At 41.0% G+C, this 27,730-nt stretch overlaps 1 protein-coding gene across 1 annotated transcript; it reads right to left on the bottom strand.

Annotated features, from left to right (window-relative positions):
• Window positions 1–27,730, bottom strand: PHR2 (photolyase/blue-light receptor 2). Its single transcript, XM_089419724.1, has 4 exons — window positions 26,148–27,730; window positions 915–1,144; window positions 676–774; window positions 1–577 (listed from the first exon to the last, which is right to left on the bottom strand). The coding sequence occupies exons 1-4, from the start codon at window positions 27,321–27,323 to the stop codon at window positions 493–495; spliced, it is 1,590 nt and encodes a 529-aa protein (XP_089275850.1). The 5' UTR covers window positions 27,324–27,730; the 3' UTR covers window positions 1–492.

Here is a 27,730-nt window from a genome sequence, read left to right as displayed (position 1 = left end):
TAATATGGACATAAAAATACATTTATTCTTGTGGAAAGCATTTCACTATTGTCTTATATTGCATCCCACAACCAAAATAGGACTACTTGAGAGGGTTTATTCATTTTGGAGGTCCTTCAAGGACCAAAACTCATTGTGAAGAACACAATTACCTTCATAATCCAGCACAATAACACCATTAAAAGTGCATACAATCAAGAGTCGTCAAGAATCCTGAATGCTTCTCCATAGTATAACATAGTAGAAGTATCAAGCTGTTGATACCACTAGGATGAAAAACTATAGGAGTTGAACAGATCTAATAAATCAATTTAACTGCATTAATTGTTCATCCTATTGATCCGTTCATTCTAATATACTCTGCCACAACAAATGTAAATAGATATGTGTTTTTGACATATGAGATACACAGAATTTCATATTCTATAGAAACTTGCATTTGAAAGAAACAAACATTTAGTATCAGAATACTCCGGCGCCATCGAAACTCTACTAGACAGCAAAAGCACCTGTACAAGCTGTGGCTGGTGAAGCATCTTGTCGTTTATTAGCTGAAGCATATTTCTTGGTAATGAATCTGGACACAACAACAGTTTAGAAATCAGTGAGGCTAGATGAATCAAATAAGAATTGAAATCCACATATCCACAACAATTACTTCGATAGATGACATACCTGAAGAAGTCCCTCCATAAAAGCTCAAATGTCAACCAATTTAATCCACCCTGACCAGAATCAGCACCAGAACTTTTCCCCAGAGAAGATGAAATAGATCTGTAAAACATCATTAAGGAGCATACTGGTTGGTAAATAGCTGGTGTACAATTAAAAAAAGGCCTTCCAATCATTAACTGGTGTCAATTTTCATGCATTCCATAACAGTCAAAGTAAAAAGAACAAAAGCAGAGACTCACATTTTCTCGCTTTTCTTCAGTTCTTCAAACATGTAACGTGGTGAAAGACAACCCATGGCCAACCAAGGTGATATCTTACATGAGAAGTTTGCACCATACAGACTTTCTCCAGAGCCATGCTTACCAAGCTTGTTGGGCTGTTCTCTACATTCTACAGCAAACTTTTTAAGCCTTTGCAATGCTTCTGATTCACCTCCAGCAAGAGATGCATTAGCAGTAGTCTTGTTATCCTGCAAGAATTGCGTTTCTTATAAACCAATGAACCATAGATACAAAGAGCATAAAACCATTTACATAACAGTATGTGAAATATCCAAGTCTATGACCAATATTGATTAAAAACCATTACATGAATATAACAGGTGGTGTCACTGAATATAGAAGGCTTGATACTTGAATATCAGCACTACAATTAAAAATGGCATATTTAGAAGACAAAGGAAGGATCTTCCACCACATGCCATATCTTGGAATCTCAAACAAATTCACCAACTATATCTATATTTGAGACCTGCCAGTATTCTCCCTAAGCACCTTGCATGACATTGTACAAACGTACACACTCCCTTTATTACATATACATAAGTCCCACTAACTCACCTTATATACAAACCACCTTTGACTAAAACACTTATTAAAGTCTTATTAACAGTTATACTTAACAAAATATAGTCAAATTACTAATCAATCTTCCATTATTCCCCTTAATGGACATATGGTGTCTTCGAATCTCCTTCAACCTGTTGTCTTCAGATTCTTCCATTTGTTGTCTTCTTTCTGGCTGATGTGTTGGCTTCATCTGCATTCAGCTACCTTTTCAAACTGGTGGTCTTCACTTTCCTCAATTAATCTGTGTTCCAACCAGAAGTTTTTCCATGGCTGACCCTAAACCAAACCATTAATGATTACTTCAGTTTTCAATCTCTATGCATGTGCTTTGGTGCCCTTTGCCTTTGCAGCTGCTTCTAGTGATGGTTTTCTCTGGATCACCACTAAACACAGTGTTTTCTTTCACTTACCCTGAGGCATCATCTTCTGGGAATACCCATGTGCACATACACCATGTCTGACTCAATTCTGTTGTCACCTCCATTAATGATACCCAATCATCAATCAGAAAACTCAAGCGCTGGCTCCAAAATCACTACAATCAAACAATTTGACAACCACCAACCAATCATTGTTCTGAATTTGCAGTCACCATTACTCTTCAACAATCAACCATCAAAAGGGGAAATCAATTTCATGACAGTTCAGTTTCGGTATCCATTGATCTGTAGTTGCTTTAAATATTGCATTCATCAGTTATTTGTCCCTGCACAAATGTCTCAAACTTTGTTCAATCACCTTCATGAACATTGCCATGTTGTAGCATAGATCTCATCTGAGTGGATTTGTTGTCACATTCTTATACTCCCCTTGGTTCTTGGGTTTGTTTATCAACCTTCATAAATTAGATCAGTTCCTTTGATGCAATGCACATGTTTGGAGTATCCCATTCCCCCCCTTGAGCCAACAACTGGCAAGATCTTCAATCTTAATTTGTTTTCAATATTGCTGAAGCCTTCTATCTAGTTCATTATCGCTGCAATAGGCAGCTTGAACTCATTTTTCGTTGCCTTTTGTGCCTATATCACCCAAACCAACGTTCCAACAGGTTTTAGTCACTAGTTCACCTCAAACCTAACTACCGATGATGGCTGAAAATCAAAAACTCTCGCAAGGTGTTGAACAACAATACTAATGTTAATAGTACCCTTTGTGAGTCTTGACTCTTCACCCTCTGGAAGGATGGAAGCAACCCACATACTTCGTACCTATCTACACGAATTACATGTGAGATTTTTTTCAAGCTGCAAAGTTCTTGCAGAACATAGTCATCTGCCATATTACCTGGGTAACCAGCCACAGTAACCACCAGTTCCTAGAACTGGCCTCTAGATACAAGGTCCCCAGAAAAATTCATATGCCCAGTGATCCAACTCCTGTATTAATATACAGTTTCCAATGTTGATATCTCGGGTGATGATAGTCCAGGCCTGGGTCAATTCTCTAGGGTTTTCTATGTCTAACAGTGTTTGTGTCAGCATCAGGAAGTAATTTTAGTGGGAGGCATGTGACTTAATTTTGGAGGGTTATGTGGCTTTTGCATGCATAGTACTTGTTCTTCTTTCTATTCTTGGAGATTCTTCTCGGAGAGCACACATGTTGAAGGTTCCCTTCTATTTTTGAAGGTTGTCATGGAGAACGTAAATGTGGAGACTTCTACTTTTTATTTTGTAGTTTGACCACATATCTTTTGTGGAGCACTTCATCTGCTTGGCATATTGCACATCATCCATGGAGTTGGTTGGCTTGGGATTCACATATGTGGATTGATGGTACGCATTTTGCGGATTACTTCCTATTTTTGGAGGGGGTTTCTATGGAGCATTCTCCTAGGAGGATTATTATATGTTTATTTCTCTCATGCATCTTGGAGGGCACACTTAGTGAGTTCTCCTAGGTGGACCTTGGGGCACATTCTCCCATGTGGATATCATTTTAATATATCTTGATTGCATGCAGTCTTGAAAGGCAAATCCCATGTGGACACTTGGCATTTAACTTGGTTTGATGCCTATTTTTGGTGGTACGCACCCTTCTTGAGCATTATTTGATGTAACTTCACTACTATTTTCAGATGAGGGCGAGTTGTCCTTGATGGCTTTTGTCCACATGATCTGACATTGTCAACCATGGATTTAGGAGAGATCTAACTCCTCCAATATTTTACTATTTGTTTGACTTGTCATGGAGTGAGAAGGATAATGACTTTTGATCGTGAGAGAAGAGACTCATTCTATAAAGAGGAGCTCTCTCTCCATAGTAATGGTTGTTGGGAATTTGGGGATTGAGCGGCTCTTCCCTTGGGCTACATTGTACATCAATTGGCAAGCTTAATGGAAGATTGGAGGTATTGCATTGATCTTATGTGAGGCTTTGTAGTAGGAAACCCTTGTAACTAGTCACTAACTCCTTGCAATGATGTATCTACCATTTTAATAATGCACTGTGAGGATTTCATCTATCTTATATTCATTGTATTTATATTAAGTTTGCATCTAACAAACTAGGTTGTTGCTTGAAGTAATATAACATCACGTTCATGACTTTATTTTAGAGTAGCACTACTACCTGTCCAAGGATAGTTTTCTTCATCAACTTTCAGCGAACTAAGGCTGAATTGTGGCATGCATAGTAGCCCTTATTCACCATACATATTCATGCAATCGCCCACTTACATCCATGCCTTTTTGACTCCATTTTGCCCAAGATTTGGTAGGCACTAGTCTTGGGGTCTTCCTTCACCTATCCCTTACAGAACTCACTAATCCATTATACTCCTACCATACATTTTGTTAAGGCTTACTCTTCCTATATCACCTAAAAAGCCCACTCAATAGCCTCAAGCAATCTTACTTGGGGATACCAACCTTGAGTAGGAAAAGAGCCAACCAGAAGAGAGAGGAAGCGCTACTGAGGTGACAGTGGGTAGCCTTCTTGAGCTGCACAAGACTAGCCCCTTGGATGCTTGGGACTTTATATCACTTTGGGGGCGCTAGATTTTGTTATGACAAAGCCAAGAGTGGATTGACAGCAATGAGGAATTAGTGATGTTGATTGTGAGACTCAGAGGATAGGCTTGTAGAAACCAGCTATGTTGAAGCCGATATAACAACAAACCAAAATAAGGATTTGGATCAACTTTTCAACAAGTACAAAGTTGTTTTGGGAGAGACATATGGGTTGCCTTCCATGACGCCACTTGAGCATGAAATACAGCAGTTGCCATGGTCACCCTTGCCTAATCATAGTTTCTATAGAACTTTTGAGAAGTGCAGTGTTGTCGCTCAGATTGTACAGGCACGATGCGACAACGACTCAGGTCGGGGGTTTTCACTCTGAGCCCCGACCTCTCCGTTCTAGTTGTCTCCCAACAGCTAGCTATGGGGGTTAGTCCCTATAAAAATAGATATGCAAGACTTGTTGGCAACCAACGAATCTGGGAGACACGATTACATGGCCTAGCCACTTGGTTAGATTAGATAAGATTTAGATGTGAGACCAATACCTTATGGAGTCAATTTCTTGCTTTATATCGATTAAAAACCAAGTAACCAGATGAACAGTCGTTGCTTGGGTGGTTAACTATCCTATATGCTATGCAAATCCTAAGACTTAGGTGTGATGCAAGGATCTTGGTTACTTTTAATTAAATGTCTATTCTATGGTGTATCCTTCCTCTTAACTATTTTGATCCTGGTCTCTAGAGTAGGTTATGAGAAAGAGGCCAAGGGGAAGCAAGCAAAGGCTTGATTAACGATACCTTCCCTCAGGTACTAACCACCCAGTGCCTCCAGCGCTGCAGACACTGTGGCTCTGACTACTGCAAGGTCACCATGTTAACCACTAAAGAGGTGCTTGAGAAAGGTGGCCCTATTATCTCTATCAACCAAGCTTATACTTGGAAGTAAGTTATTAATGCAATACTAGTCTTATGATGAGATGCAAGATGAATGAATGTTCTCAAGTTAAGCTTGTTTAGTGATTTTAAGTACTTAGTTATAATTATCTTATGTCAAGAGTACTCAACCGATGAATGAAAAGACAATCTTAATAATAAGAATGTGTGTCAATTTTTACAAGTGCCAATAATAAACAAGAGATATCCACGATACAATTACTCGAGTGTTAAATGACAAGATATATGCTCTTTAAAGACAAGACCAATTCACGAGAACTACAAGTCAAATTACAATTAGAGCATTTATCCAATTAACCAATGATTCTCAACACAAAATGCCAATTACACAAGATAGACAACAAGATTAGAAGATACCCAAGATATGCCAATATTGCTCAATGCCAATTATGAAAACAAAAGATTACCCAAGAGATTGACTCTTTTCATACAATTAGCATTTGACCAATGATACACCACTCAACAAGATAGCAATATTAAATGAGATCTTAGATTTATTCACTTATGCAACCAAGATTATTGGATTATGATATCAATGTGCTTTAGAGAGTGAGTTTGTGTGCACAATTTAAGATTATGGAACTTCTCAAAATGTTAGTGTTCTTTGAAACAATAGAAGCAATGTGATAATTAGCTCAACAATAAACTCTCTTAGCAATATAACATATACTATTGACAATCCCTATATTAATTGTGTTAATTTTAGGTATGTTCTATGCTTAGTGCAATTTATTTCAATTTTCACAGTTAGCTCAATATCATTTCCAAATTAGCAATCATATCAGCATTAAAGTAAATTGCAGATAGAACATAAACATAGATCACAGAAGACAAGCCAAGACAAGAGGACACAAGATATGGCGCTAGCCAAGGACAAACCCCAATGTAGGGAAACCCTTGATCAATTCTTCTTATATGTTCTTCAATAGTTCAGCACAGAGAGAGAGATAGTACATTTACAACAGAAGTCAACACTTTGACTTATCTAAATAAAAGCATAGATCATCTCTAAGTAGATGATGATACATGAGGTAGTTGAACTCAGTTGAAGACATGCTGCTTCAAATGATTCTCCCAGGTGACTCCATCACCATGCTGCACCTATCATTGTGTTGCTCCTCATCATCATGTTGCACCTCACTGTGCTACACCATGCTACATCCATCATCATTATGTTGCATCTCATCATGCTTCATCAATCCTGATTGTACCCATCGATGTACTACATCATGTACCATCATGTGTCATTGTTGCACCATGTTTGCCATATTGTCCCATGTGCTTGCTTCACCATGTTTGCCACGATGTGCTTACTGCACCTTGCTTACCATATTGTTGTTTCATTGTAAGCATGCCTTTGTTGTTGTCCCATGCCATCATTGTAACATTGTTGCTATCATGTTGTCATTGTAACATTGTTGCTATCATGTTGTCATTGCTATCATGCTGCCCATGCATCTTGTTTACAGTACTGTTGTCCCAATTGGCTATTCTTGTTGTCCCATCATAGCTACCATCCCAATTGTGCCATGACATAGTTGTTGTCCCAATTGTATTATTGTTGTCCCACCAATTGGGCCATGCCATAACTGTTGTCCCAATTGTATGCTTTCACTGCTATTTATACTGTGACTGGTTAGGGCATCTAGTCATGCTGCAACAGCCCTTAACAATCCACCAAAACGGCTCTTAATCTCTGCAGCCCTACTAGGGAAGAGTCCTCCACATACGTGTTGTTCTGGGCACAAATCTGACCCAAAGCCTCTCCGCATTGTTTCTATTTTGAAGTGGTTCGGTCTGTGACCTACCACAGTCCCATGTTGTCAGCTACACCATGCTACATCCATCATCATTATGCTGCATCTCATCATGCTTCATCAATCCTGATTGTACCCATCGATGTACTACATCATGTACCATCATGTGTCATTGTTGCACCATGTTTGCCATATTGTCCCATGTGCTTGCTTCACCATGTTTGCCACGATGTGCTTACTGCACCTTGCTTACCATATTGTTGTTTCATTGTAAGTATGCCTTTGTTGTTGTCCCATTGTGACATTGTTGTCCCATGCCATCATTGTAACATTGTTGCTATCATGTTGTCATTGCTATCATGCTGCCCATGCATCTTGCTTACAGTACTGTTGTCCCAATTGGCTATTCTTGTTGTCCCATCACAGCTACCATCCCAATTGTGCCATGACATAGTTGTTGTCCCAATTGTATTATTGTTGTCCCATCAATTGTGCCATGCCATAACTGTTGTCCCAATTGTATGCTTTCACTGCTATTTATACTGTGACTGGTTAGGGCATCTAGTCATGCTGCAACAGCCCTTAACCATCCACCAAAACAGCTCTTAATCTCTGCAGCCCTACTAGGGAAGAGTCCTCCACATACGTGTTGTTGTTCTGGGCACAAATCTGACCAAAAGCCTCTCCACGTTGTTCCTATTTTGAAGTGGTTCGGTCTGTGGCCTACCACAGTCCCACGTTGTCACCTACAGCCCACTCAAAACAGACTTCCCTTACCTTTTCGTTGCCCCAAACAGTCCTGCGTTCACCCTTCTTCAACTCGGCCTCCAAGCTCAGCTCCTCAATCCTCTAACAGCAACTCGGTTAGCCCTAAAACAAACCTTAACTCCCTCGCTGCCTTGGCCTCTTCTTGTTTCCCTTTCTTGCACGCAAGACACCTCAATAGACCTGCGGCTAGGACTTGAACAAACCTACAGTTAGGGCTAAGCAGACCAGCGATTACGGCAAATTAGATCTGCGTGAGTAGGGCCTCCTCCATAATGTGATTTCTCCATCCTAGGACTGCGGCTAGGTTCCTTTAGGCAGCGTATAGAAGTAGGGTCTCCTCCCTTGAATTGTTGCTAGATCATCCTCCTCAGGACTACTGTTAAGTTTTGTAGATGTTCTATGCTAAGAGCAATTTCACTTTTCTCACAGCAATCATACAAGTAGATAAGCAACATGCAGATAGAACATATAAGCAGATCTTACAGAAGACAAATCAGAAACAAGAAAAATGTATGTGATCGTTTCGGCGGTCAACAGGATGCTTCAACCAGCAAAGTCTCCTTTGGTCAGCCAGCCCAGCATGTGTCACAACAACCCTAAGATGTGAGTTTTGTTGTGATGAAATTCTCTCCAACTTTTCCTGTATATATATCCATCAATGAGGGTGTGTGACACATCTGTTGGGCATGTGAGCCTACATTACAAAACTGGCTGACCTTGCACATATAATTTATTAAGAATAATAAATTCAAAATATAAGTTCTGCTCATCGGATTAAGACTATTTTTATATGGATTTTACACCTCTCAGAAAGAGGAATCCAACAAAAATATTAGCCTCTTAATCTGAGCATCAGAACATGGAGTTTGGACCTAGTTGTCCAAATTTAACACTCCCTCTCAACTAGGGAGAACTCCATCTATTAGTGCAATTAACATCGTGAGTCATCCCGCCGAAACTTGCTTTGTTGGCTTCTTTATTTCAGAACAGAAGTGGGTCAGTCACAAAGACATCATTCCCCGACTGACATAATCAGTCCAGAGGTCCCAGACCTCACAAATCTTGATCCCAGATCAAGTGGTTGGACCATGCCATCCTAGATAGAGAGTACGGCAATCTCTGATGCGTCCATCAGTCTTTGCTAATAGTCTCTAGCTTTTCCACACCTCATTGGCCAAATGAGAGGTACTTCCCATGAGCCCTGAACTCAATGGGTAGGATGCATACGGGGCACAGATTAAATGAGTGGCGAACCAGCTCAATAATCACAAGGGTGGGGCAGAAGCATTATGAGTGCTTATAGCTCTGAGAAGCTATCCCCAAAGCCCCCCAGAGCTCCCAGAGCTCATCGTCCAACAGGACCCACATCATAGGGTCTTTCCACGACACCAAGACTCTCACGGAAGGTTAGGAACTTGACCTTCCCTAGGGGCTTAGTGAGAATATCCGCGACCTGCTCATCAGTTCCTATATGATCGAGCCTTACGGCGCCTCGCTGTACCATATCCCGGATAAAGTGGTACCTGATATCAATATGCTTGGATCGGTCGTGGAACACAGGATTCTCAGTCATACGAATCCCACTCTGATTATCACAGAGTATTACAGTGGTATCTAGCACATGTTGGAACAGCTCACTAAAGAGCTTCCTCAACCAAACTGCTTCACAACAGGCCATACTAGCAGCAATGTATTCGGCCTCCGCGGTGCTCAAAGCCACCGACTTCTGCTTCCTGCTCATCCATGAGATCGAAGCAGAACCAAGATTGAAACAGCATCCAGATGTGCTCTTACGATCCACCACACTGCCAGCCCAATCGGCATCAGTATATCCCCGGAGTATCACACTCCCGGCAGTGTATCTCAGCCCATGGTTTATCGTGCCCCGAAGATATCTCAAAAGATTCTTGGCACCAACCCAGTGAAAATGATGAGGCTCAACCATCTGTTGACTCAAAGTATTCACTACAAAACATATGTCTGGACGGGTGTTCACTAAGAACATCAAAGCTCCTATGAGTTGACGATACTCAGTAAGATTGGCCAAGATAGGCCCTGCAGCGCTGCCACTCAACTTCTTAAAGTTGAGTTCCATTGGTGTCGACACGGACTTACAGTCCACCATCCCAAATCTTTCCAGAAGCTTCACAATATACTTTCCTTGAGAAAGGAAAATCTCTCCAGGTCTCTGCCAGACCTCCAGGCCTAGGAAATAGTGCATCAGTCCTAGGTCTTTCATCTCGAACTCAGCAGCAAGCTCCCTCTTACATTGATGAATGAGAGGGTCATCACCTGTCAGGAAGAGGTCGTCCACATACAGCACTAGAATGAGAGGCTTTCCTTCCACAACCTTAAAGTAAAGGTTTGGATCAGCATTGCTTCGAGTGAAGCCCAGCTTCATCAAGTAACTATCCATCCTCTCATACCAAGCTCTGGGTGCTTGCTTTAACCCATAGAGGGCTTTCTTCAACCTGCAGACATAAGTGTCTCGATCTTGAACTTCAAATCCCAGAGGTTGTTCTACATACACCTCTTCCTTTATTGCATCATGCAGAAAAGCGGTCTTGACATCCATCTGATGAAGACTCCATCCTTGCGTAGCAGCAAGGGCTATGATGGATCGGATGGTGGTATATCGAGCCACAGGTGCAAATATATCGTCATAGTCAATTTCTTCCTTTTGAGGGAAGCCACGGGCAACAAATCTTGCCTTAAACTTTTCAGCACTCCCATCAGATCCATGTTTAATCTTGTAGAGCCATTTAGCGGTGACAACAGATTTGTCCTTCGGTCTCGGGACCACATCCCAAACATCATTCTTCATAATAGCCTCATATTCTTCATGCATAGCATCCTTCCAGACTTGATGCTTGATGGCTTCCTCAAAAGATCCAGGTTCAGATTGTATAATAGTACTCATGGCAGCTAGATACCCTTGGTATCTACACAGCTTCTTGCTTTCTCGGAATGTTCCCCTTGGGGCAGCATGACCCTCAGCATCTTCGAGGGTGACCCTGAGCCATGATGGCCTCTTTCCTAGAGAAGGGGAAGGATCAATAGGTTCCATTGGCCCTTCAACATCAGGCATAGTCTCATCCTGGGGTTCTTCCAGATTTCCAGGTCTTTCTTCATGGTTTTCTTCAGATCTAGGAAGATCTACTACTTTCTTCAGGGAAGCATCTTCGTCAAAAGTGACATCATGGCTTATCTCTACTTCCCTTTGACCAGGTACATAGACTCTATATGCCTTAGAAGTCTCACTGTAGCCCACAAACATTCATTTCTTCCCAGTAGCATCCAGCTTACTTCTCTTTTCTTTCGGCACATGAAAATAGACAGGACATCCAAAAATTCTAAAATGTGAGACATCAGGTTTCTTACCAGAGAAAACCTCTTCGGGAGTTTTGGAGTCCAAAGCGGAATGAGGGCATCGGTTTTGAATGTACACAGCAGTATTTGCAGCTTCTCCCCACAGAAACTTTGGAAGACCCTGGTCACATAGCATGGCACGGGCAGCTTCCACAATAGTCCTATTCTTGCGTTCAGCAACACCATTCTGCTCAGGAGTATATGCAGTGGTAGTCTCCCTCTTAATGCCAGCTTCTCTGCAAAAGTCTTTGAACTTATTTCTTTTATCAACAACATTAGACTCCTCATACCTGGTATTTCTGGTCCTGGTATTAATAACCATGACAAGTGTAAATATAATCATGACTGCCCGGTGTATATACATGTCCAGCATATATATATAACTTATGTACTATAGCGTATATTGTCCAGCGATTACTGCCCATCGTCAGTACAGTCTACCGTATATATAAAGACCATACACATCAAGACCAGATACATATTAAGACCCTATATACTGCTGGAGCAAGATCATATATATCGAGACCCTGTCATATAACGCTGATGCCATACATCTTGTATCAATTTTCACACCAGAGCAATATCACATATCATCACAGTATCGCGATCATATCATATGTGAGACAGTCTTGCGAACTTATATATTCCACGAACAAGTAGATATGCAAACCAATCAACGGAACATTAGACCTGTGTTTAGGTCACTCCCTTGCTGCGCTATGAAACCTTCCTCCCTGACCGCGTATTAGTTAGGGCATCCTTTAGGATAGCGTATCCCTTTTGATCTCTCACACCACCAAAACCCAAAGACAAGTGGAGAGAGATCACAAGAGATGATTGTTATAGATAGAGTTTGTCTTCAACTTGGCTCTGATACCATGTTAAGTTTTGTAGATGTTCTATGCTAAGAGCAATTTCACTTTTCTCACAGCAATCATACAAGTAGATAAGCAAAATGCAGATAGAACATATAAGCAGATCTTACAGAAGACAAATCAGAAACAAGAAAAATGTATGTGATCGTTTCGGCGGTCAACAGGATGCTTCAACCAGCAAAGTCTCCTTTGGTCAGCCAGCCCAGCATGTGTCACAACAACCCTAAGATGTGAGTTTTGTTGTGATGAAATTCTCTCCAACTTTTCCTGTATATATATCCATCAATGAGGGTGTGTGACACATCTGTTGGGCATGTGAGCCTACATTACAAAACTGGCTGACCTTGCACATATAATTTATTAAGAATAATAAATTCAAAATATAAGTTCTGCTCATCGGATTAAGACTATTTTTATATGGATTTTACACCTCTCAGAAAGAGGAATCCAACAAAAATATTAGCCTCTTAATCTGAGCATCAGAACATGGAGTTTGGACCTAGTTGTCCAAATTTAACAACTACGTTAGGGCATCCTCCTTAGGACTGCGTCTAGGGCTTCATACTAGGGCTCCTTACCTTTTGCGTTTTAGGGCTTCCTCTCTTAGATTTCTCTTCCACTAAAACCCAGAACAAGTGGAGAGAAATCAAGAGTCTATGTGTAGAAATGACTATCAAGTCACCTCTTTTTATACTAAAACGTGGAGCACATGTGTGGGTTATTTGGTTGTTGGTCGACCTTAACGAATTGTCTTATAACACAAATAAATTCATAACTCCATGAATACTTATCGGAATCGGATGATCTTTAGCTCAATCCTACACCTCTCGATGAGAGGGATCCAAAAAAAATATCAACTGCCATAAATAAGATGACCCGCATGGAGTTTGGCCCTAGTTGCCAATTTTAACACTCCCTCTCAACTAGGGAGAACTCCATCTGCTGATCCATCTGCCAGACTGTACTATCTCTGCCATCAGTGCCCTGCACTGCTTTGTTGAACCATGAAGAAGAAGAATTGATCGAGAATGTCTCATACCATTCTCTACTGACCCGAAGTCAGTTCCATATGAAGAGAGTGTGTCATACCACTCTTACTGATCCCAGATCAGTTCCAAGAGAGTGAGTCATATCACTCTTACTGACCCGAAGTCAGTTCCAATTGATCCCAGATCAATATCAAAAGAGAGTGTCTCAAACCACTCATACTGATCCCAGATCAATGGAGGTCATCCTAGCATAGGGAGTACAGTAGATACAACGATGCGTCCATCAATAGTACTACTATGGTCCCTAACCCCATTTCCCTACTCATTGACCAGATGAGAGGTACTTCCCATGAGTCCCAAACTTCATGGGCAGGATACCTCAACAGGAGAACCACTCATCCTGTCCATAAGTCGCCACAGTGTATCACAAGGAAAGACTGAACCATTCACCCTCTACAAAGCACACCATTAGGGGAGGGTGAGTCGCCCTATGGTCGCTTGTTGCTCCAAGAAGCACCCCAAGCCCCCCGGAGCTCCCAAAGCTCAATGCATGCATCATGCAAGACATTGATTTATCTAAATAAGAGCATAGATCATCTCTAAGTAGATGATACATGGGGTAGCTGAACTCAGTTGAAAACATACTGCTTCAACTGATTCTCCCTGGTGACTCCATCACCATGTTGCACCTATCATTGTGCTGCTCTTCATCATCATGTTGCACCTCACTGTGCTGCACCATGTTGCACCCATCATCACTATGTTGTATCTCATCATGCTTCATCAATCATTATTGTACCCATCATTGTACTGCATCATGTACCATCATGTGCCATTGTTGCACCATGTTTGCCATACTGTCCCATGTGCTTATTGCACTATGCTTGCCACCATGTGCTTACTGCACCTTCCTTACCATACTTTTGTTTCATTGTAAGCATGCCTTTGTTATTGTCCCATTGTGACATTGTTGTCCCATGCCATCATTGTAACATTGCTGCTATCATGCTGTCATTGTAACATTGCTGCTCTCATGTTGCCCATGCATCTTGCTTACAGTACTGTTGTCCCAATTGGCTATTGTTGCTGTCCCATCACAGCTGCTATCCCAATTGTGCCATGACATAGTTGTTGTCCCAATTGTATTGATGTTGTCCCATCAATTGTGCCATGCCATAACTGTTGTCCCAATTGTATGCTTTCACTGTTGTTTATAATGTGATTGGTTAGGGCATTTGGTCATGCTGCAACAGTGCTTAACCATCCACCAAAATGGCTCTTAATCTCTGTGGCCCTACTAGGGAAGAGTCTTCCATTTACGTGTTGTTCTGGGCACAAATCTGACCCAAAACCTCTCCACGTTGTTCCTGTTTTGAAGTGGTTCGGTCTGTGGCCTACCACAGTCCCATGCTGTCACCTACAGCCCACTCAAAACAGACTTCCCTTCCCTTTTTGCTGCCCCAAACAGTCCTGCATTCACCCTTCTTCAACTCAGCCTCCAAGCTCAGCTCCTCGGTCCTCTAACAATAGCTCGGTTAGCCCTTAAACAGACCTTAACTCCCTCGCTGCCTTGGCCTCTTCTTGTTGCCTTTTCTTGCACCCAAGACACCTCAATAGACCTGCAGCTAGGGCTTGAACAAACCTGCGGTTAGGGCTGGGCAGACCTGCGTGAGTAGGGCCTCCTCCATCGTGTGATTTCTCCATCCTAGGACTACGGCTAGGTTCCTTTAGGCAGCATATAGAAGTAGGGTCTCCTCCCTTAAATTGTTGCTAGATCATCCTCCTTAGGACTGTGTTAGGGCATCCTCCTTAGGACTGTGTCTAGAGCTTCATACTAGGGCTCCTTACCTTCTGCGTTTTAAGGCTTCCTCTCTTAGATTTCTCTTCCACTAAAACCCAGAATAAGTGGAGAGAAATCAAGAGTGAAGTGTGTGTAGAAATGACTATCAAGTCACCTCTTTTTATACTAAAATGTGGAGCACATGTGTGGGTTATTTGGTTGCTGGCCGACCTTGACTAATTGTCTTATAACACAAATAAATTCATAACTCCATGAATACTTATCAGAATCGGATGATCTTTAGATCAATCCTACACCTCTCGATGAGAGGGATCCAAGAAAAATATCAGCTGCCATAAATAAGATGGCCCACATGGAGTTTGGCCCTAGTTGCCAATTTTAACAAAATGTTATCCAATCACATTTAAATAAGCATATTTTAAACCCTTTAGGACAGCAGTAAACTAATCAATCACAAAGTGGCAAAACAGTGTTAGAATTACAACTTCCTCTTGAACTAGATTAGAGCACTTGATATAGAATGCAAACAGTAAAAGATTTGTTTATGCCATTGATGTATTTCAGGCCGTAGTATGCAGTGTGACAGTCATCAATAAATCATGAAGTAAGCCAAATGATAGATGCCCAACTTATGCAATTAATTTCTTAATAGGTAAAGCAACTTATGAATGATTATTATGGCTCTTAAATGAAAATTGTTACCATTGTTACGAAGAGACCAAATGTTGTGGCGAAACAATGAGAGAAAACAGGGTTTAGAGATCAAACCCTTAGGCGTTAGGCCTAGAAGAAACTTGCCCAAAATTCTTCTAGTGACTGGGACACTTGTAAATACAAAATTATCTCCACATCTCTGCAAAACACACCAATAGATCAGTCCAGAATTTGACAAACCACCCACAGAGGCAAATGAGGGGAAGAGAGGCAAGGGAATGGCTAGGAAGAGGGGGCAGAGCAAGCCTCTTAGGGTTGCGGCTAGGATCAAACAAGCCCTAAAAGGCTGCCGCTAAGGGAGAAAACCCCACAAGGGGCTGTTGTAAGGCCTAGAGGGGCTGCGGCCCAGGAAAAAGGCCTCAAGGAAGCTAGCTGAGAGCAGAAGGCTAGGGGAAGAGGCATCGGAGGGATGAGGAGGGCGGAGGGCAGGAAGGAGGTCATTAAGGCCTACAGTCAGGCCTAAGAGACCTGAAAAAACCCACAGCCAGGTAGGGAAAGGCAAGTCCAGGCCCTTAGAGGCTTACGACCAAGCCTTCTAGGCCCAAGACAAGGGTAACTAGGCCAAAAAGCAGCTAGGGTTAATGAGCAAACCAGGGTTGCGACTAGGCTTGGAGGAGGACACTAGGCCTATAGGCCCAAAAAAAATTACAAACCCTCGCCAAAAGGTGAATTAGCTTCAAATCTTCAATATTTGCCCAAATCACTGCAAAATATCTTGATGTTGGCCCTGCGAAAAATTTGGAGACTAGATCTTATGCTCAAGGGCCTAGACCAAGCGTGGTCGAATCCTGCACAAAAGGGCATGATTTCAATACCTAATCTTCTGAGATTTCATCCAAGCTCTGGGGCCTAGTGTAGTCAAGCAAATCTGAAGATAGGCGGTTGAATTTCTGGGTCAGTTTTGTAGATAATTTGTTGATCATTACAGGCCTTCATGGCCTTCCTTTGGCATACATCTGTGATTGGTTATGGGCTATTCACTGGGGATTGTTTGGGCTAAATTTCTGTTTCTTTGCTGGGTTTTTCAACACGCCATACGGCCCTTTTTCTTGAAGCTGATCAGTGTGAAAAATTCTGAGTTGCACTTGTAAAAAATTAAAAATCTTTGAGTCTGATTCAGGACTACTCAGCCCTCTGTGGCAAGGATTCTAAGGAGAAATTTGATTGTTTCTAGGATATCTCTGGAGTGGATCAGCTTGGGCTGCCTGAGGCATTCGGCTCTATCATCTCTGAAATTTTAGGCCCTCTTAGGGCACAAATCTGTGCACATGTTGATCTAGCGTTAACACTTTTAAATAGAAATTTTGTGCGGATTTTGTTGACTGATAGAGGGCATCCTTGGAAGAGGTCTACTCTGCCCTCTTAAGCAGATGTCTACAACAAACTTCTGAAGCTTTTTTGTTGGCTAATCTCAGATCCTGCCAGTGCTTCAATGGCTATACAACCATGCTTCTCGGTGGCATAAATTCTGTCTATTTCTGTGACGTGTGGACTGGAGTTTAAGTATGCATTTCGGTGATCACTATACCTCTGTCTGAGCAGATTTGTCACGGATTGTTGGAGGGTTTTGGCTGAGCAAAGTCTTGCCATATCCGTGCCCTATCTGAGGAAGTTTTCTGAGGCTTATCTGCAGCTCCTTTTGAGGAATAGTTCATCAGTTCCAGCGTTTTGTCTAGGTTTTCGTACTAGTTGACCAGAATTGTTGTTGAATATGTATTGCAGAGAAGGTTGGCATTGATGCATGTTTGATTGTTGAGCTAGGGTTTGACAAAATCTGTTGAGATGCGTTGAGAAAGCAGAGTTATTGTTATTGATATCTGAGAATGCCACTAGAAATGTTATTGTCTCCAGACAGAATTTATGTTACTGTTAGGATTTGACAGCTTGATGAGCAGAGAATATTGAGTTGTTGAGGACTATTTAGCAAAAAGCGCTGGGTGCTGCTACATTGTCTAGCTAGTGTTTGGTATTGATGTTGACCAGAAGCATATTTAATTGTGACAGTGAAAGTGAACTTAATACATTTTATGCTACTAGGTTTGATATTTTGAGCGCAAGAAGTCATTATTACTGCTGACGACCTTGTGACAATATGCAGATTGAGAAAGCCAGCAGATTGTTTTGATATTATTTATTGAGCACAGGTGGATCCAATCTAAAAATTGTGAAACGTGGTCCATTTACTGAATAGGGAGGCAAGGCGGTGCAACGCAGGAGATTGAAGCCTCCTTTGGGTCAAAGACTAAAGAACATGTTACACTACAGGGAGGCATGGTGTTGTTAGGGCAAGTTGGAGCCTACACAGGGTGTTGGAGCATCCTATTAGTTGAAGAACTAAAGCGTTTGAGCATCCTTCCAGTTGGGGAGAGTAAACCAAGGCATCGGAGAGGGTAAACCAGGGCATTGGAGAATCCTTCTAGTTGGAGTTGGTAAACCAGGTCGTTGGAGCATCCTTCCAGTTGGAGCTAGTAAATCAAGGAGTTGAAGCTTCCTTCAAGTTGGAGCTTGTAAACTAGGGAGTTGGAGTCTCTTTCAGTTGATGCAAAAAATCTTGGAAGTCGGAGCTTCCTATTGATCTAAACTTTAAAGACCTATATTAAGAATATTCAATAGTTTTTCTCCCAGAAGGGTTTCCACCTAAAAATTATGTGTCTATTGTCTTTGATATTGTGCATTGTTGACTGGTGTTGTTGATTTATGTTTTGATCTTGATGCTAATGTTAATTAATACTCTGAAGGTTAAAAATTAACTAATTGAAGTGAAATATCAATTCACCCCTTAGTATTTCCAAATTCCAAAATAGAGTGTGACCACCATGATGAATATCTGTGAAGAAAAAGAAACACCCCTGAAGCAACCTTAACCAACCAACATTCTAAGATTTGGAACACTAGAATGATCCCATCAATCTGCAGAATATAATGTCACCCATTAATGTCAATATGAGTGTTATGTAAAAATTAGTTAGATTAGGTTATTATTTAATTTTCAGTTAAATTAGATGAAAGGGCACGATCATAAGATCATGCCCTTTCCCCAAAGGGTGTCCATGGCGGTATATAAGCCAGGCACCCGCAATTGTAATAACCATCATCTGTAATTCATCTCTTTAATAAAATATTTATATATATAAATTTTTGCGTATCTTAAGTTTTCTGTTCCATTTGGTATCAGAGCGGGTTCGACCCTCTGGACAATTTTCGTTGCATAGGTCACCACCTTGCACGCAGCCACCGTTTCTCCCATCCGCACCGTCGTTGGCTACCCGTTACTTCTTGTCTGCCGGCGTGCATCCCACCTGCGTCAACGCCTGGCGTCCACCCCACGCTGTCCCAACAAACTTCGAACTTCTGTCCACAGTCCTTGACATAACCACCCTCATCCGTTCGCTGTCCAGAGTTATCCCGTCCGTTCTGCCTTCCGCCAGTAACCTTTCTCTTGCAGCCGTCGTATCCCTGGTGAACGCCGAGTTACCCACGACAAATACACTTCTTCACCCTACGACGTGACTCGCCCTTCACTCGCTTGGCCGATTATCACATGTAGCGGCCAGTTAATAAAAAAAAAATCGATAAGTTTCAGAACAATCAAAAGAAAAGACGTGACTGTCCAGTTGACGTTTATGATATATATATAAAATAATTATAACGTGATTTAATTATAATATATGTATATCATACTTTAATTTATATATAATATATATATATTTAATTATAATATATAATTTATAGCTTTAATTGATATATATATATAAGGTTAATAATTATAATTTAAAAAAAAAAAAAAAAAAAAAAAAAAAAAAAAACCTAAAAATTTTACGCTGGCAGATAAATATACTCCGCCACAAACTCGCTCAATGTCGACAATGACAATGGCAGATTTCCAAAAAAAATTGGTTGACGCAGAGCATAAGATAAATAACAACCATGACGAGGTCAGTAAAAGATTAAATGAATTCCAGATCAAGCTTGGGGAGCAAGCTGATGAAATCAAAAGTCTTCACGATACGACAAACCGAATAGAAACAAAGATGGAAAATCAACATGTCCAAACAGAAGTACATATCAGGGATGCCATAACAATGCTGAAACTTTTGTGTAAAAAGATGAACTGTACACCCGAACAACTACTAAAAGAAAATGAAGAGAATCAAGAACACATCTCATTAGATTCAGCAAAATCCACTGACTCTCATGAAAAAGTTGAATCCCCAAGGAAATCAGCGACACCCCACCAAGAAGCGAGTAACACAGCCTTTACAAACAAGCAACTCTAGGATAACTTTACCAATCAACACCCTTTTTTCGCTCAACCATTAGCAACATACCAGCGAAGGGCAAAAGTTGAGATGCCTAAATTCGATGGAAACGAAAAAAACAATGTTGCATGGATAAATAAAGCAGAAGAATACTTTGAGATATATGACATTAATGACGATGACGAAAAGCTCAGGCATGCATCCATGAAAATGGAGGGAGAAGCATATAACTGGTATATGTGGTGGAAAAAAACAACACACGTCATTAGCTGGAGAAAATTTAAAGATGCCTTTTTTAAAAAATTCCAAGGTGTAAAAGAAGAAGAATTATTTTCAAAACTCATCAAATTACGACAAAAAGGAAGTGTGGATGAATACACTCAAGAATGGGAGACCTTAGTAACACGAGTACCTGGGTTATCAGAATCTCGTTTAATTCAGTCATACATCTCGGGACTCAAAACCCATTTACAAGTAGAACTTGAGACGCATGACATTTCATCAATAGAAGTAGCAAGACGAAAAGCAAAAACAGCCGAAAAGAAATTCGAACAAATATTTTGGTCAAAATCCGAAAAAACATATTCAAGACGAAGAACACCTCAGTATGCGAACGCAAAAAATACAAGATACGTTCCACCACATCGTCGTGAAGATGAAAAATCTAATGTGGAAGCGCAAAGGATAAAGGAGGGTAAATGCAAGCGTTGTGGTGAGAAGTGGGACCCCAAACATAGGTGTGCTAAAGGAAAAGAACCAAAGAACCTATATAATTGTGAAGCAACCAATGATTCAAACAGTGAAGATTATGACATTGAAGAAACAGAAGATGCTCCGGAATTCTCTCCAGAATTAGATGACGAAAGTATTCCGCAAGTGTCATTATCAGCTATGACAGGTATATCACAACCTCAGACTCTAAAGTTAAAGGTACACATAAAGAAGAACAACGTGGTGGTTCTCATTGACTCTGGTAGCACACACAATTTTTTGGATGCAACCATGGCAAAGAGACTCAATATTTTTTCATTTCCCTTACCAAACATGAAGGTGATGGTAGCTGACGGTAAGAAGATAGAAAAGGTGGGGAAATGCCATAAGGTTAAATTGCAGATTCAAGACTTCAGTTTAGAGTCTCCATTTTTTACAGTACCATTAGGAGGAGTAGATGTAGTCTTAGGTATTCAGTGGTTACAGACCTTAGGTACTTATGCCGCCAACCACCAAGTACAATTTATAAAATTCAAATGGGGAGGTCAGAAGTACAAATTACAAGGATTCCAAGCACCAGAAAATCAAATTGTATCATCATCACAGATGATGAAGATGATTCGAAAAGGAGCACCCGCTTATGTAGTACAATGTCATCAGTTAGAAATGTTATCTGCGAATATGACCAGTGAAGAGTCACCAGAGATACAAGATCTGATTAGGAAACATGAAAAAGTATTTCAAGACCTACCTCTGAAGATGTTGCCTAATAGGGAAATTGAGCATACAATAGAAGTCAAGGCAGGATCAGACCCGGTCAACATCAAGCCATACCGATATCCACATCACCAAAAAACAGAAATCGAGAGATTAATCCAAGACCTCTTAAAGTGTGGAATCATCTCGAAAAGTAAAATTCCTTACGCTACTCCAGTGTTGGTAAGGAAGAAAGATGGGTCATTCAGGCTATGTATTGACTATAGGGGATTAAACAAAATAACAATTAAAAACAAGTTTCCAATCCCCTTTATCGACGAAATGTTGGATGAGCTACATGGCGCAAGGTATTTCTCAAAATTGGACTTAAGATCAGGCTACTATCAAATTAGAATCAGATTAGAGGACATACCAAAAACGGCATTCCGAACACACGAAGGTCACTATGAATTTAAAGTAATGTCGTTTGGATTAACCAATGCACCAGCGACGTTTCAAGCAACTATGAATGAATTATTTCGCCCACATCTCAGAAAGTTTGTATTAGTATTCTTTGACGATATTCTAATTTACAATAAAACTTGGAAGGAGCACTTGCAACATTTGGACAAGGTTCTTACACTACTTAAAGAACACCAATTTTACGCAAAAAAATCCAAATGCACCTTCGGAAAGGAAGAAGTAGAATACCTTGGACACATTATATCCCATGAAGGTGTAAAGGTGGACCCTAACAAAATCAAAGCTATAAAAGAATGGACCAAACCTGTTAATATATCCAAGCTAAGAGGATTCTTAGGTTTGACTGGACATTACCGAAGGTTTATTAAAAACTATGCACATATAACTGCACCTCTAACAAATCTTTTAAAGAAGAATTCGTTTCTATGGGATGAGGAAGCAGGAAGGTGTTTTGAAAAATTAAAAGAAATTATGTCTAATGCGCCCGTATTAGCAACACCAGAATTTTCTAAACCATTTATCATTTAGTGTGATGCTTCTGGCTTTGGTATAGGTGCAGTATTAATGCAACAAGGACATCCAACAGCTTTTGAAAGTAGGAAGCTCAACAAAAGAAAACGCCTCAAATCCACATACAACAAAGAAATGCTTGCTATCATGCACGCACTAGCTAGGTGGAGGCAATATCTTTTGGGAAGTAAGTTTTCTATTCGAACAGACCACAACAGTCTCCAGCATCTCCTTCAACAAAAAACACTTTCCGAAGAACAACAAAAAGGGATTGAAAAAATTGCCGCTTTTGACTTAGAAATACTACATAAAAGAGGTAAAGACAATGTAGTAGCAGATGCCTTATCCAGGAAAGATGAAGAACCAACACTACTTGCAATTTCAGTTGTTGTTCCTAAATGGCTTAACGAAATTCAAAGTGAGTATGCCAAGGATCCAAAAATAACAGCAATAATCAATAACCTTCCCAACAACTCAAAATTTGAGTGGAAGAATGATATCCTATGGTATAAGGGAAGAATCTATCTAAATACAAATTCCAAGTTTAAGTTTAAAATACTCAAGGAATTACATGACTCACCATCAGCTGGACACGTAGGATTCTTTAAGACTTACTACAATGCACGTCATTCCTTCTTTTGGAAGGGAATGAATCGTGATATTCAGAAGTATGTAGCAGAGTGTGACACATGTCAAAGGAATAAAAGCGAAAATATTACGACACCAGGATTACTTCACCCCTTAAACATTCCAAATCAGAAATGGGAAGAAATCTCAATGGACTTTATTGAAGGATTACCAGTATCTGAAGGCAAGGACAAGATTTTCGTAGTAGTCGACAAACTCACCAAATATGCAATAAAGAAGTCATACTCAGCAAAAGAAATCGCTGAAATATTTTGCAAAAATATATATAAATTACACGGTTTTCCAAAAGTCATTGTGAGTGATAGAGATGCCAAGTTCAAGGGTAATTTCTGGAAGGAATTGTTCAGCCATATAGGAACCTACCTAAATATGAGTTCCGCTTATCACCCTCAAACAGATGGCCAAACAGAGGTTGTCAATAAATGTTTGGAGGCCTACCTACGTTGCTACGCTACAGAAAAACAAAATAAATGGGCTCAATGGTTACATCTTGCTGAGTGGTGGTATAATTCCACTTATCATACATCAGCAAAAATGACGCCATTTCAAGCTCTATATGGGTATGAACCCCCGAAATGGAAGGATCTAGCTATTGTCCAGACAAATCTACCCGTTGTTAAAGATCAACTAGAAGAAACCCAAAAAATCGTCCAAATATTAAAAGAAAACCTGAATAATGCAAGGAATCGTATGAAGCAACACGCAGACCGTAACAAAACCGAAAGAGAGTTTGAAGTTGGAGAATGGGTATTTGTTAAGCTCCAACCATACAAACAATTATCCTTAAAACAGAAAGGAAAAAACAAATTGGCACCAAAGTTTTATGGACCTTATCAGATCAACAAAAAGATTAGCCAAGTTGCATATGGTTTAAGCCTTCCAGAGACAAGTCGTGTTCACAACGTCTTCCACGTATCTTGCCTTAAAAGGGCACTAGGTAACAATCAAACAGCGCAAACAACACTTCCATCCTTAGATGATGAGGGAAGAGTCATTTTAGAACCAGAAGGTATTTTGTCTACTAGAGAAAAAAAGCTTCAATATCGTACTATCAAGGAATATCTGATCAAGTGGAAGGACTTACCTGAAGAAGAAGCTTCTTGGGAGAATGAAGGATTTTGTCAACAACATCTGTCGTTACATATGCTTTGAGGACAAAGCATTCTTTCGAGAGGAAAGCAATGTTATGTAAAAATTAGTTAGATTAGGTTATTATTTAATTTTCAGTTAAATTAGATGAAAGGGCACGATCATAAGATCATGCCCTTTCCCCAAAGGGTGTCCGCGGCGGTATATAAGCCAGGCACCCGCAATTGTAATAACCATCATCTGTAATTCATCTCTTTAATAAAATATTTATATATATAAATTTCTGCGTATCTTAAGTTTTCTGTTCCAATGAGAGATAACAAAGGTGATCCATCAACTCTTTGCAATTGTAAGAGACCATGAACGAAATCTAGGCAATGCATTGTGTGCATTGAAATTAGACGAAGAATTGTGCAACAAATATCTACACTAGCACAAACCCATCTAAACCTAAGTCTAAAATGCACCTCAAGGATGTAAGCCTCAAGTTCACACAAGGTTGATATCAAATTTCAGAACTCAAGATATACGACCTCAAATTTCACATCCTTGAGGTTCATATCATACTTGAGTTCAGATGGGTCTATTGTTGCAATGTTTGAGGATAACTTGCTTGACCAATTAACTATCAATGCTTCATTTGGATCATTAGAATTTTTCCAAGTTCATTATAGTTTTCTGTCACTTAATACACCTTGTTTCAAATTAAAGTTTTCCACTTTTCCCATTGGATCTAGCTCAAGTGTTAGAGAGGAGAAGTTGTTGTCATCCCCACCCAAGTTCCAATCCCATTCGTGACATGTTTCCTCTTCATGAGCCAATTGTTGATTGGGGCTCTTTGTGAGCTAATTGTTAATTTGGGCTGGCAAGGCATTAGAAACCTTATTCTTGCCTACAAGGTGGAGAGTGGGAGTGTGGCAACATGGAAGAAAAATTGTCAATTAAACGCACTTTTCTGTTTAACTAACCAAAATTTATGTAAATCTAGTTATTATCCCACATGCCAAAAAAAAGAAGCTTAAGTGGGATCACTAACGATAAAATGGCCCTTGCCCATGACAGGATGGATCTTTTTTGTGAGTTGTGTTATTACAAGTTGTCTGGAAGAGACTATTTGAGGCAAAGAATAGCATCCATGTTGCCTTGGCTTTGGCCTGAGTTGGAAAGTTCCTATCCAACGTACTTATTTTCTGGTTATATGACATTCAACTACAAACTATTTCCTGATCAAATTTACTTATGTTCTTCAATCTGGAGTGAATTTTGAGGGATCCTGAATTCTCTGATAATTGACCACGGTTGCGAGTCTTCAACTCTCTGTTCCTTGTACACTTGAAGATATTTAAAATTTTACTGCTGGTACTGCTCCTGTTAGTTTCAGAATTGAACTTGTTTTAGGTATCAAATTTTTCAGATCTAGTTTCGGACTTTCAGTTATAATAACAGAATTCTGGTTTGGCTCATAGCATATCTGCTAAGTTAGATCATGTCCATGTAACTTATTTCACCTTTAAATCTATGCTGGAAAAGAAAAAACGCATCTTGCAAAAGTTAAAACACAAGCATATGTTTAAACCCCGGATCTATTGAGCATGACGAGGGACCAGAAGAACTGGAGATGCACACCACAACCCTTTTTCACCGTCAGATGCTATCTGATAAATACTGGGTTTGCACCTTGCAATTCTTTTTTCTTTTCTATTTGTTTAAATCTCTTAATGCTTAATAGATCACTGGCATAAAGACCTGGGCATTATTACCGATGGCGAGCGATCACAAGCGCTGGAGGTGCAAATCACATAATATTTATTAGGTTTGCACTTGGCCTTTTTTTACCTGATCAATATTACCCATGGAAAGCGATCAAAAGCACCGGAGATGCATATCACATGCTATTTATTAGGTTTGCACTGTGGCTTTTTTATCCATTTTCTTGATGTGTAATAGATCCAGCTCCAGATCAAGATGCAAGTCAATTCAAAAGTACTAAGTTTAGCATTAAATAAATAAATTATTTCAGAAAGGGGAAGTAGCTTTACCTGGCCGAAATTAGGATTCAAACCAAGGTCCAAGAGGCTGGGAATCTTTCCCGGCTCGACATCGCCACGGGTCGGCAACCCCTTTAGCTGCTCGGGGTCCTTGAGAATCTGCCTCACGCTCAGCCTTTGAACCTTTTCTCTGAAACCCCCATAATTGGTGGGCATATCCTCCAATTTGAAGGGCAAGTCCTCAGGATGGTACAATGTGCTTCCCCAGAAGAACTTAGTTTCCACCCCTTCCTCCTCCAGCGAAGACTTAATCTTCTCCTCCGCGGTGATTTCCGCATGAGAGACCTCTTGGTGGGCGTACAGAGCATCGGCACCGATGCTCTTGGCCAGCTCCACCAAGATTTCCTCTGGCCTGCCAATGCGAACCACTAAGTCCGAGCCCCGTTCCCTCAAATTTGCCCTCAGATTAGCAACGCACTCCAGCAAAAACGTGGCCCTAAAGGGCCCGGTCTTGTCGAATCCGGATGACGACTTGCCGTAGTCCCTCGGGTCAAAGCAGTAGACGGGGAGAACCGACAGCGCTTCTTTGTTGGCGTTCGTCAGGGCCTCGTTGTCGTGGACTCTGAGGTCATTCCTGAACCAGACGATAGCGGCTTTGCGCAGTGCGGCGGCATTGCTCGGGTCCCCGGCGTCTCGGCCCGACTGGCGGAGGCGATAGTAGTCCGGGAAGGCCGAGACTCCGGCGACCTTGGTGTGGCTTGCCGCAGGCGGAGTAACAGGAACTTGCAGGGCGGTGCTGGCCTGGGTAGGTAGGGCGTTTGCGCGCTTCTTCGGGGCGGCCAGCGACGAAGGACGAGCGGGTCTCGCAGCGCCTAGCCTGGCTGTGGGAGCTTTGGGGGGAGGAGATGGGAGTAGGGTTGTTCTGGAGTGGAAGAGATTGGAGGAGAGAATCGAACCCAGGGCTAATGATATTGAAGCTGCGCTGGCGAGGGGAATAGGCGGGGTTATGGGATTGGGCTTCTGGGCTTCAACAGCGCAGCATTCTGAAACAAAGTCCTGTTCCTGTTGCTGTTTCTGCTCAGATTCTGCTGGGGGCGTAGGCCTCTGCAGACGCTGCCGATACAGATGCCTGGATGATGAAGAAGGGGATGAAATGACCCTGTTTATATTGTTGTCCATTATCAACTCCAGCTCCCTGAAACTCTGTGAAGTGTATGCAGGCGCCATTGTTGTTGCTTCCTTGCTACCCACACACAGAAGCAAGAAAGGAGAACTAAAAAGATAATGACCAAGCTCCCTCTAGATTCAATGGCACATTCGCCTCACGCACGTTTGAGCATATATCCAGAAATTCCAACAAACCCACTATCCAACAAATACGTTCCAATCTTTATCCCTCTACCCGCCAACCTACCACCACACCAACCCACCCATCCACCTAATCATCACCCCTCAATGGTGACCCAACATTTCCTGCAAGTCCAACGACAGTGAGTCAAAAATGTGTAAGAGGAATTCTGGTCTAGTGATGAAGTCGGAGTTTACCATCCATCCAAGAAGTTTCTGCAGATAGCATTTCCTTACCTGATAGAGACTGGCTTCAGTTAAATCAAAAATTGTTCGTGTGATTTCAC

Source organism: Pinus tabuliformis, chromosome 4_1, assembly GCF_031772625.1.
Source record: "Pinus tabuliformis cultivar Carrire ecotype Pingquan chromosome 4_1, CPIR1, whole genome shotgun sequence".
NCBI lineage: Eukaryota > Viridiplantae > Streptophyta > Pinopsida > Pinales > Pinaceae > Pinus > Pinus tabuliformis.
This window is presented reverse-complemented; position numbering and strand designations above follow the sequence as displayed.

Excerpts from the sequence above, each read along its gene's own strand:
- PHR2 (XM_089419724.1), bottom strand. The coding sequence starts at position 27,323 with ATGGCGCCTGCATACACTTCACAGAGTTTCAGGGAGCTGGAGTTGATA. Across the intron at positions 1,145-26,147 it reads TGAATCCTAATTTCGGCCAG|GATAACAAGACTACTGCTAA; the intron begins GTAAAGCTACTT and ends CAATTCTTGCAG. Across the intron at positions 775-914 it reads CTGAAGAAAAGCGAGAAAAT|ATCTATTTCATCTTCTCTGG; the intron begins GTGAGTCTCTGC and ends GATGTTTTACAG.